This window comes from Gobius niger, assembly GCF_951799975.1.
Source record: "Gobius niger genome assembly, chromosome: 17".
Taxonomy (NCBI): Eukaryota; Metazoa; Chordata; class Actinopteri; order Gobiiformes; family Gobiidae; genus Gobius; species Gobius niger.
This window is the reverse complement of record NC_136868.1, coordinates 15913381-15925561: the sequence shown is the minus strand read 5'-3', so window position 1 is coordinate 15925561 and position 12181 is coordinate 15913381. Positions and strand designations below refer to the sequence as shown.

General features: G+C 40.9%; 1 protein-coding gene across 1 annotated transcript in view; it reads left to right on the top strand.

Annotated features, from left to right (window-relative positions):
• The first annotated feature begins 1293 nt into the window (after positions 1-1293).
• polrmt (polymerase (RNA) mitochondrial (DNA directed)) overlaps positions 1294-12181 on the top strand; it is a 49904-nt gene continuing 39016 nt past the window's right edge. The window contains exons 1-5 of the mRNA XM_079574667.1: positions 1294-1488; positions 1644-1739; positions 2365-3170; positions 3331-3464; positions 8219-8405. Coding sequence (XP_079430793.1) covers positions 1332-1488; positions 1644-1739; positions 2365-3170; positions 3331-3464; positions 8219-8405 — 1380 coding nt within the window. The 5' untranslated portion in view covers positions 1294-1331. The remainder of the gene's footprint in view (positions 1489-1643; positions 1740-2364; positions 3171-3330; positions 3465-8218; positions 8406-12181) is intronic.

The following is a 12181-nucleotide window of genomic DNA, read 5'->3' as shown; positions in this document are numbered from 1 at the left end:
CAGCGCTAAGAGCCAGCCGCCGACAGGGGCCGACCACATCAAACGGCAGCGTGGAGGGGCCCTGCTCGTGAACCGTGGCAACAAACACCTCCTGATCCTCACCTACAGCTCAGCAGCAGACACCTACCGCTGAGCTCCAGCCTCTGCCTCCAGTGAGAAAAGATGTACTGCCTGGACCTCATTTCCCCGTGCGCCCACCAGCCCTCCCTCGCTCTCCCGGCCTCTCTGTCAAGTAGTGCTTGTGTTAACCTCCAGCCTGCCGAGACACAAAGGGCTGCTAAAGTGTTTCAGAATGCTTTATGGATGACATGGGGAGGGGGGGGGGGCTGCGCTGGGGGTCAGAAAGTATACAGGATATGAATAAGATAAATTTAGTATAACTCCTGGCTCGGAGCAGCAGAGTCACACTTGATTTTCAACTGTATGATCTTTGAACTTCAAACGCTGCCGGGGTGAATGGCAGGGCTAATTAGATTCAGGGAGCTGCAAAGGAGTTGGTCAGAGGGAAGTCCTTCCTTGGCAAATTTTTCCCCTTCTTTTTTTTTCTGTTTTACTCTCTGCGCTTCTTGTTTTCTTATCCTCATACTAGTTGGATGAGAGGTTACACATCTTTCTGTAAAAGTGAAAGAATTGCTCCTTCAAAATGAACAGTCAGCTGTCCCTACACCTACTTCACTATTTTAACCACAATAGCACCATAACTATAACCATTGCCATCCAATGCATCTGCTCCCAAGAGCCTATAATGCAACAGCTATGTTTTTTCATTACTCAAGAACCTAGCCAATAGAAAATACACACAGAATAGTAAAATGTTCATTCTATTAGGCATAAAAGGATAAAACGATCGGTCTACTTTACCTGCTTGAAGCTTGATCTCCACCTCTTCATTGGTCATAGTGAGAGTGCCATCTATAGGTTAAAATAACAACTTCGGTTTAACATGCAAAAGCAATTGCATAAGAAAAAGAAGAAGAAGGAAATCAGATAAATAGAGTTAAATGTCTTGTTACACCAGTACGATTGCTGTAGTTTGTAGTAATAAACACGAGTGGAACGCTGGCAGCTAAATAATTATAATTTACCTGCCTTTTTTTTTTTTTTTTAAACATCATTTATTTGCAGTATAATTATCTTAGTCACTTGAATTGACTTTACCTTGGCTTGAAATGCTCTCTGCTGTCGAAGTCTAAATTCGACTTTTCGGCTGCATAATCGACTTTTCGACTATCTGCTCGTCTCGCCTTACCCACGACGACGTCTCCACCACGTGATTACTCTGGTCTGGAGCAAAATGGCGTCCTACATGCAGGGGGAAGAGTAATGCGGTTATGAAAGATGTCAACATGTCCCTACTCAGAGTGTGTGCCTTAACCAAATGTGTGAATAATAGCCGCATTTTGTTGGAAAAGTGTGCTGTCCGGATCCCTCCCGTGAGCTGTTGCCCGCTGTGTTTCTCTGTACGATACCGTGCCTTGACACTAACAGGTGAGTTGAAGGGGATACTTCTCTGTTATTAACCTTTGTTTATGGGACACGTGCAGCCTACTGTCAGTATGAGCCTACTTTCATCCTCGTCTGGAACTGTTCATATGTTCACCTGTTTACTACTGGCTTAATGTGTGTTCAATTTCTATTTGCAGAAAGTAATCTGACCCTGCATAGAAGAAAGCTGTCATTTTTTAATCCCAAGACCAATGACAATAAGAAACGTCGGCTGGAACAGTCTCTAGTTGATGGTAAGCTGTTATCATTACAATGGTACCACATCTGTACATTTTAACATTTTAGTTCATTCACATCAGTAAAGAAGTGAAATGTAGAGATCATAAACTCCCACTCTTTTCTTCTACACTTCTATACAACAATTTCTTAAAAGCTAGCCATGTCTGTATTTATGGCCATTGAGGTCATACAAGGACATACCACACTGAGAGTGATGATCCTGTCACATCTTGGAAGCAAAGCAGAGTCGGGCCTGGTTAGTCGGCCAACTTTGTCGGGATGAAATATACTTTTTAAAAATAAACTTTCCCCTCCAGTGCCATTATTTAATACAAAATAGTTTCACTATTTACATTCCCCATGTAAAGCATCTTTGAGTGTCCAAAAAAGCGCTGTTCAAGTGTGATTTTTTATTATTATTATTATTATTAGTGTTATTCTTAGAATTAGTATTAGTAGTAGTAGTAGTAGTAGTAGTAGTAGTATTAGTTTCAAACTTTACTTCAAACAATAAGCCTGTTGAATTACTGCACAACCCTACAATAAAATACTTGTCAAATACACTTATTACTATGATGTCATGCACATTGACATCATGGCTACATAAAATAACAAACCTGTTTGTGATCTTTTCTTCAGTACTTGAAGCCAGAATCCAGCAGCTCCAATGTGATGTTGTAGACGTTCAACATGCAAAGGTTCAGTTTGTTTCAGCTCCATCGTCAGGAACAGCAAGCACTTTATCTGGTAAAAGTGCCAAAAGCCAACCTCAGGGAAAAGATGTGCCTAAATCAAGCAAGTCAAAGTCTTCAAAATGGATGGAGAAACTGTCTAAGGAGAAGAAAAACAAACTTAAGAAAGAGCAACATCTACAACAGAAAATACATACAAAAGTTAAGGACTCTAAAGCAAGTAAAGGCAGCCAAATGCTACCCGGTACGTCACATAAAATTATATCTTCAACAGCTAAAAAGGCCGCACCCTTAAAGAAGAAAAAGAAAAGTCGGAAAAAAATATCGGAGGAAATTCGTGCTGCTGTTTCTTCAACCTCCGCAACTGCTGCTGGAACAACTGCATCATCACAAAAGGTTCTTAAAGGAAACCAAAACCGCCTAACTGTGAATGAGGAAAAGCCGGAGCAGAGTACATCATGTGAGAGAGCGAATGCGTTGGTGGAGGCTGAGGAGCTGGAGAAAGGAGTGAATGAACAATTAAGGCAGTTGTCTTCCTCGGACACAACAGCAGTGCCGGTTCAGACAGTGTCGGACAATGAGACATGTGCAGACATTCGGTGCAGCATCCACTCGTTCCTAGAGGCCTGTGTGTTTGTGGGGGACCTTGACCGTGCACACAACTTCCTGCTTAGTCAACACAGAGTCAGGAGCAGGCGAAAACATCTCAACACAGACATCTATAACATTGTGATGAGGGTTTGGGCAAAAAAGGTGAGTTATTTTCAATATTTGTTAAGAGGGCTTTAAGTTAAAGGGCATTTTTATGTTTTATTTATGTTTTTTTTTTTTTTTAGATAGTAATTTGTTTTTGTTTTGTTATAATCTCAAGCTGTGTGTGATGGTGATGTAACTTTTACGTTGTCCCCAATAGGTAAATTTGAATAAAATTGGCCGCATATTTACTTTGCTGGAAGAGGCCGGTCTTAAGCCAAACCTTGGATCTTACTGTGCAGCGCTGGAGTGTATGGGGCGCAGGAAAAGCTGCTCACCACGAGTTATTACTAGGTATGTAAAGAACATGTGTTTATAGTCAATAGTTTCACTTGGCTAGAGTAATTGCTGCATGCGTGTACTGTTTCGTGCTCACCACTAGAGGGCACACTTTCCCTTCGGTTGTACTGTACTTTTTTCCATGCCTCGCTGAACTCTATTTTCAATCCTTGGCATCATCCGTGTACATAGTAGCTACTTCTGTTTCATATAAAATGGCTTTCTTTTTATTTATTTTTCGAATCGAGATTATTTCATTTTGTCAGAATACAATAGTCATAAAAGTTGAAACTCAATAGGAGAAAATAGAGACAAAGTCATTTTCTTTTTAGTTGTAGACGTTTTCCTACTTTTAACTTTCTAACTCCCAATTAATGTTTTTTTTTTCTAACTTGAAGCTCATAGTTAGGGATTGTCACCTAATCATAGAAATCACCATTTTAGGTGGAACTAGTGAACTTTGTCTACAATCTAACAATTAATTAAAATCAATATAAAAAAGTTAAGAACTCTGGACAAAGTTAGCTGGCGAGTCACTACTCCATCTTAACATACTATAGCATCCAAATGCTTTAATGTGAACAATAACCCCAATATTTTGTATTTAAAAATGTCTATTGTTTGTTATTATAGTGGAATCAATCAACCCATTTTTTCAGAATGGTGGCTCTGACCACACTCTCCTTGCGCTATTTGCAGACCACCGAGTCTTATTTTTCTTAGAGTTCAGGATTGTGATGTCAAAATTGCCTAATTTAAGAATGTAAAATACTTAAGATATCATTCAGATAAAAGCATTAGGACACAACAGTGTGTTGTTGTATTTACTGATAGTCACCTGGCAGCGGCTCTTTTCTCTACTTTTTATGTTCACACTTAGTCAAAATGTACTGTTTTCCTGTTCGCCCTAACACTGCAGATTTCCAACACTCATTCGAGAGCTCCATTCAAAATAGAATATTTTATCAGCTTGCACTCAACTACATACTAGTTAAAGCACATGTTAACACAACTTTAGTATCAAAGTAGTACTGTAACTAACAATTAAGGAATATTTTATATATATTTGTTTAGGTATTTGTGCTTGTTAGGAAAACGCATTATTGCATATACATTTTATTTGAAAAAATATATATAATAATTAGAACTTCCATTTCTTGTGTTCAATCAAATCAAAATCATGACCTCCTTATCGAAATACATGTCAAATCGTGACATTAGTGAGTCGTTGCGTCCCTAATAACAACACCACTTTGCACTTCACAATTTTCACTTTTCACTGTTTCCATAGCAACTCTAATATGCTGGTGCCCGTAATATTTAATGATATTTTTCACAAAGCTACCGCCGCACAGAAGACCAAGTGTTAATAAGGCTCATAGAGGTCGACGACAAGAGACTGCTGTAATTAAAATGTAACAGAGTGATGGGACCCCAATGACTCACTTTGTGCAGTGTTTTAATATATTTGTGCAAAGTAAATTCCTCCATCGAGTCCTGACTGCAGCAGCATCCTAGTTTCTCTGCATATGGGGCATCCTGACAAATTACACTGTATCCTAATATGAGGTGTTTTGATAGATTTACTAGGCAGACGGCCATGATGCACAGTGTTTTTCATGAAGAGGGTGACTTGAGGCAACTTTGAGTAAAAAAAAAATATCAATGATAAAGAAGGGAATTTCCTTTTTAGGGTTGTATGGAGTTAGGTACTAGGTAGATCCTTTCTCAGCAACTATGATACTGTATGACCAGTCAGATGAAGGGCTGAGAATCTGATTGCATTTGTCTATATTAATTTACTGTGGGCAATTTCAATCTACATTCATGTCATAACGCTTTGTGGACGTTTGTGGACCTTCATTATTTTTGAGAAACTCTGCAAAGGTCACAATTAATCACTGTATACTTTACAGATGTTGATGGCTCTGCTCATGTCTTGTAATTAAGCACTTTTTTTCAAGTAACTGTCCTCAGATGTGCATATAACTATGAAGTACTTCCAGATAAAGCTGGAAGATTAATTACTTGGGAATTTGCAATTAGCACGGTCACAATTATCAAGTTGCAAAGGCAAACTTATTTGGGTAATATGTCTTTTGTAAACAACTGAATGTCACACCATGCCAAAATAAATCGCAGATCCAGGCACTCCAATAAATATGAGCTGCATGAGGAAATACTTAAAAAGCCGAATGGCCAAGCCATACAAATAAAAACATAAATACAAGCCCTGAAGAAGACTGGCAATGGTCATAACCTTTTTGCTTTAGCCATTAAAATAAAGACCTTTAGTACCTCCTTGTGCAGCTCATGTTTACTGGAGTGCTTGAATCTGCAGTTTATTTTGATCATTTTTGATTTCTTTGTTCCAAGAGCCTATAGTATTTTTTGCTGTTGTGGCAAAAAATACTATAGGCTTTTTGGTTGCTCTTGGGAAACACTAAGAGCAACCAGTATCCTCTGTGTTTAATGCTACGCCATATTAAGTCGTATGTGCTATAAAACCTGCTAAACCTGGAGTTCTGCTTACTTGAGTGTTTGCTCAAATCTTTATGATTCTGGCCTTGTTTAAATGGCACACTATGAACTGTTTCTTGATTGTATAAGTAGATATTGAAATGCAACTACGATACAAATCAAAAAACAAGACAAACAACAGAATTAAATATTTGGTCAAAATCGTTCAGCCCCTGCTCCAGACTTACACTCCTCTGTCACATCTGTGCCCACCAGTGATTACAGGAGACTACCTGAGTTGCATTTGGCTTGACTAGTCGCTGGTGAGCTCCAGGAGCCCCAGGTATCACATCACACATCCAAACATACATCGAGGATATCACCTAATACAATGTGAGCCAGTAGCATTAACCGGGCAGTTGAAGCTTCTGGTCAGTTCATCGGTTACTGTTAATGTATGCTCTCATGACATGGGCAGACTGTAGTCCTACTCATTTACCTCTTCTCTCCAGTGGCACTCTAAATATATTGCTGTCTAGCCGTTTCTCTTGCACTTGTCTCATATCAAACATTAAAGTCTACTCTCTTCTCAATCTTTTCAGCCCTCTGCATATATCCGTCAAAGTTTTGCCTTTGTAAGTGCTGCCTCTCCCACAGCTCCGCGCTCCCCAGTGTGCCGCTGAGCACTCACCAGGCTGATTATGCTCTATCATTCAACCTCTTTGCCCTTTTTGTTCATGTGGACCACACTGCCAGCACCCACACTAATCCTCCCTTTGTTCAAGCCTCTCTTTTAGTTCAGCCCCAATTGCACATGGCATCACACTTGACTCCAAGACAGGGTGAAGGAAACTAGACACTCTCTACTATGAACGCCTGTATTTACTGATGTGGATTGTAAAATATGTGCATTTTTATATTATACAGTGCATGAGTTGTGTTCCTTTCCTGTGTGGCTGCACCAATGGGAACTGGGTAGTTTGCTATCGCCAGACAGAGTTCTTGCTTTATTCTACTGTGTATAGACTACAGTGGAGAGTCTGACTGTGCCAGGCCAAGAATTGTTTTATGTTGTGTATTTCAGAGAGACTTGTTAATCTGAGTATGAAGAAAAATTCTAGAAGCACTTCTGTTTTAGTTTTTTTGTGTTAACTGGTAATACTTTTGCCATATACCCAGTCCTACACTTGAATTACAATCATACGTTATGACTCCATTCCCTAAACTGATTCGACTTGATGCTGCAGAACTCTGCTTGTGTCTGATTAAACTAGTCCCGAGGAAGCTGCTGAGCCAGGGTTTCCACCAAGGCATAATTAGCGCACTGTTATTTATAATTATCTTTAGAAGGAGAACAGATCAAGGTAGAGTCATGCCTCTGATGACAACATTTTATTTTTTCAGGGTTTTTCAGTTTCTTGTTCATGTTGAATTTAATTTGTAAGGCTCAATCTCGCAAAAATGATTCGATTCAGTAATGTAATCTGAACTCTAGATCACACTGTGTTGCATTCAGATATAATGGAAGACGCACAATGTTTGGAGCCCTTCTTGTGTTAATGTGTGAAATGACAAGTATACAAGTTCCTGTGTCAGCTTTGTGACTGACATACCTGAGCTTTTTGTAATGACCAATGCGATATTGAACATAGTTACTCTATTCAGACAGTTTTACTGTGCAACATAATCCGAAAATACAATGCTTGCTAGAAAAAAATTACTGAAGCCTAATGAAAAAGGCAGTCCACATGAATGCGTTTAAGTGTGTCTCTCATGCCGTATTGTATTTAAGGATGTAGTTTCAGAGTGCCTTTTAAACGAGCCTTATTTTGTAGAATGTATTGATATTCAGCTTGCTGTATCCCAAGATTTATAAAACATAGGCCTTTTTTTCTTTGAATTAATCCGACCTGAGAGGAGTCAAATCCCATACCATCAGACGGGTCAGAGGTCTTATGATTGTGACCTTTCATCTTGTGCTTGTGACGGTGGCTCTTATCTGTGATGCAAATGAAAGTGTCTCTAATGGGCTGTTTCGAATGCGACACACATTTGTCCAACCTAATCCATCTAGTCACTCTATCCTACAGTCGCACATATTACTTTTCTTGCTTGAATTTATTATTGGTGCTACTAGTGCTGCACAAGACTGTCGTCCAATTGCTGTTAATATAATATCCATATCCCATGAAGCCATAGTTTTAGCCATTGCAAAATCTTGTCTCTGAATTCCTTGAGCGAACTCATGAATTGCAATTTTATGTTGAGCTCCTGGACTAGATTTTAGTTTTGTGTCTTGTGTCGCCCAGGTGCCTGAACCAGATGGAGGAGGATGGACTCTCTGTAGATGACTTGTTCAGTCGGTGTGTGTTCAGGCAAGATGAACGGGACATAGTGCTGAATGCCATCCGCATCGTGCAGCCCAAATACCAGCCCACCCTCACCGCAAACGGGGATCAGCAGTACCCCTCGCTGGTGGAGAACTACTACACACAGGTAACTGGGCCAAAACCCCAAAGGCTAAATGATCAGTGATGTTTAATGTAGTGCATTCGTGACAGATGCTCACTATTTTTCAAAGAAAAATCCAGCATTGAAAAATCCTTCAATGCTGAACCATATTGTTGTTTGTTAAAAAGCAACTAAAGGCCAAACCAACTTTTTGGCTGATAAACTGTATATCTGATGATTTTAGAGAATTATCTGCTGTTCCTACTTAATTGTTTGCATATTTTGCACTTGTATAGGCTAAAACCGTGTGTGTACCGCCCCCTGAGGGCTAAAAAGTATATGGAATTTTGATCTCGTAAACTCCACATCACGACCTCACGGCGATCTTATGAAGTTTGGTCTTCAGTTGCTCCTTGTGTGTTCAGCTAAAAACATTTGCACATAGGAGGTGAATAATGCCACTACTTTTTAATGCAATTGTGCGAAAGAGGATTGATCCTACTCACTTTATGCCGCCAAAAAGACATTTAACCTTGTGCTTGTTTTTTGTTTCATGTGTATAGGCTTAGTAGTAGCGATATCAACATCTATTATAGAAAACGCTATCTCAATGGCCGCCGCCTGGGCGCCGCCATGTTTATTTCCCATACCGACTTTGAAGCTAAGCAGGGAAGTGCCTGGTTAGAACTGGGATGGGAGACCGTTCCTCGGATGCTAAGCAGGGAAGGGCCTGGTGCTGCTGTCCGAGGACAACCCGCTGTCACAAAAACGCGAGTGCACGAGATCTGACTGCCGCGCGCACAGGAAGCCTGGCGACAGTACTGAGTATGTGCGTGGTTGGTGTTGCTGCTGTCCGAGGACAACCCCCTGTCACAAAAACGCAAGTGCACGAGATCTGACTGCCGTGCGTGTGCGCGCATCCAAACAGGGCGATGTGTGTGTTCGAGCGTGTGTGTATGTATGTGTGCGCGCGTGTGTGTGTGTTCGTGCGTGTGTGTGTGTGTATGTATGTGTGCGCGCGCATCCAAACAGGGTGATGTGTGCGTGTGTGGGCGTGTGTGTGTGTGTGTATGTATGTGTGCGCGCGCATCCAAACAGGGCGATGTGTGTGTTCGTGCGTGTGTGTATGTATGTGTGCGCGCGCATCCAAACAGGGCGATGTGTGCGTGTGTGGGCGTGTGTGTATGTGTGTGCGTGCGTGCCCAAAATCTGCTTAAACACGAGCCTTATCAAACGCGCTGCTCCGACTGATTTATCCTCCGTGTGAGTAAAAGCGAAAATGAAACTACATCTTAACGAGCGCATGGCCTGCACTGCGTAGTTTTTTTTCTTTCTTTTTTTCTTTGCTGCTGTACCATTTGTTTTCTATTTTGCTTTCACGTATTGTGAGCCCAGAGGTACATTTCATTCTAAAGCAGCTTTGAACGTATTGCCAATTTTATTGTAAGGTTATAAATACTGTCTAATAACGATCATTCGGCTATTTCAGTTCAAAACCTACTCATTATTTTTTTGATTGTACACTACCGTGATGGACCAAACCACGGGTCCTGCACCGTGAACCAAACCGCTACAGCTGAACCCCTAATATTTATCAATCATTATTCCACTGTCTCTTGAATCCTGTTCCCCGAGTTTAGCAAAAATATTGTCGTAGTTTATAAGAAAGGAGCACGGGTGCATCAAACACTCCAATTGCAGTTTGTTTGAAATTGTTTTTTGCCTTCATTCTTTTACTCATTTGTAGTGGCCATAGTTTTTGGAATGGTTTGGGAACCACTGGTCCACAGCTGAACTGTGTGACGGGTTGGACATTTCTTTGTAATCACTCACAATCTCAGAATATCACATGTGGAGACTAGCGAGGCCCGGCCGAAGGCCGGGTCTCAGCTAGTTAAAGCAGAACTAAGTAACTCATGCCCCTAGAGGCCTTAAGCACCACTGCAGGTGACGCAGCATGTCAAGGTTTTTTACTCATTAATTGTCCGTGAGAGTAAATATTACGCTGACAGAAAAGACAAAGGGAGAGAAGGATTTTTTTACATCCAATTACACAATGGAGATAATTTTTTTCACTCAAACTTGGTCCATTAGCCTGTTAGCTTCTTCTTCGTGTTTCTATTAGTGTGTATTGAGGCCTCCGACAAGGGCAGGGAAAGTTACAACCGTGGTTTTTGTGGCCAGAAACACCAGGAGGAGATGAAAGACCCCCCCCGATCATCCCATCAACACTTGTTTACCTTTATATATCCTTTTCGTAGTCCCTCTGGGGTTAGGCAAATTCCACATAGAAGTCTTTGCTGTACCTCAATATTAAACTGTCGAGGCGTCTCAAGAGAGGAAAACATTGGACTGTATTCCTAGCAATTAACATGTCTAAACAATTTATTTTTTAACTAGACAAAAGTCCTCAAAATAGAGTCCATGGCATAAAAAATGTTACTGAAACACCCATATATTTTTCAAAAAAATATTATGACGACTTACAATTCAATTTCCAGGCATTTCCAGTCCGGTGTAAAAGCAGAAGGCTGCATCATGTCTACTAAAACCCCTAAATGAATCAATATGCTAATTATTATACTGCATATGGCGGCTGTATTGGTGACCCTGTGATCCCAAAGAATAAAAGGACTTTATTTCCCGTCCCCTGTTATTGAATCACTCCGTCTTGTATTTGTTTTTGGGGGGTATTACACCATGACAGGGCTGAGAGAGCTGTCAGAGAGCTCCAACGTGACTCCTGAAGATATGATTGTCACCCCCTCACAGCCAGCTGCAGTCAGGCGCTGGCTCTGCCCTATTTATAGCGTGCCAACTCTGCTTTCTAATGGTTCCTGTGCTTCCCTTTTTGAGTCTGTTCTCTCACCTCTCCCCTCACCTCCCTCCCCCCCTATTCAATCTCACATGATTCATTAACAGCTTTTTTGTTCAATTGTGCTATTTTTAACCCCATCACACACTCCATATTCTCTGGGCTTGACACATTCGGAGTTGTCCTTTTGGAGGCCGAGGCTGATGGTGGTGTGTTGATGAGAAGAGTGGGGTTTGTGTTTCGCGATAAAAGTTCAGTCAGAATCATGTCCTTGCATCGTCACTCATGCCTGTGATTGGAAATCTAGCTAAGTGGACGCCCCGGTGAGCTAACTGTAACATTTTGGCTGACTTATTTGCATGGGGGAAAGGCTGTTCCTCTTGATAACAGAATGCAAGGCTGGCAGATCTCTCGACAGCAAACACACGCATTAGAATACGTTTGCTGCAGCGAGATGGAATTGATTAAAATACAGTTTATCGAATGCTGTTTGATCAAGCTGTGGCGCGTGTATTCGTCGCTTTTCTCTGTTTTACATCAGAAAATCGACCCATATGTCAAGCTGTTGTGTCACTGTTGAAGATTACATAACATAGTCTTGTCGATACACCTCTCCTCATAATCAAAATCTTTTTTTTTTTTTTCTTCCTCAGTCTGCTTGTCAATTTTACAGTTCTGTTTAAAGCAGTACTAAGTTTAACTTAATAAATCCTTTTCGTAGTCCCTCTGGGGGTAATACAAGTGTTAATGGGATGATTGGGGGGTCTTTCATCTCCCTCTGGTGTCTCTGAGCAGAAATCACAATTGCAACTTTCCTGCACCGGGTCGTCGGTTCCAATAAACACTAATGGAATCACTAAGAAGAAGCTAACGGGCAAAGCTAACTGTGGGCTAGCGCCACTTTAGCAGTATTTACAGCCAAGTTTGAGTGAAAAAAAATATCTCCATTGTATAATTGAATGTACAATATCCGTCTCTCCCTTTGTCTTTTCTGTGAGCGTAGTAT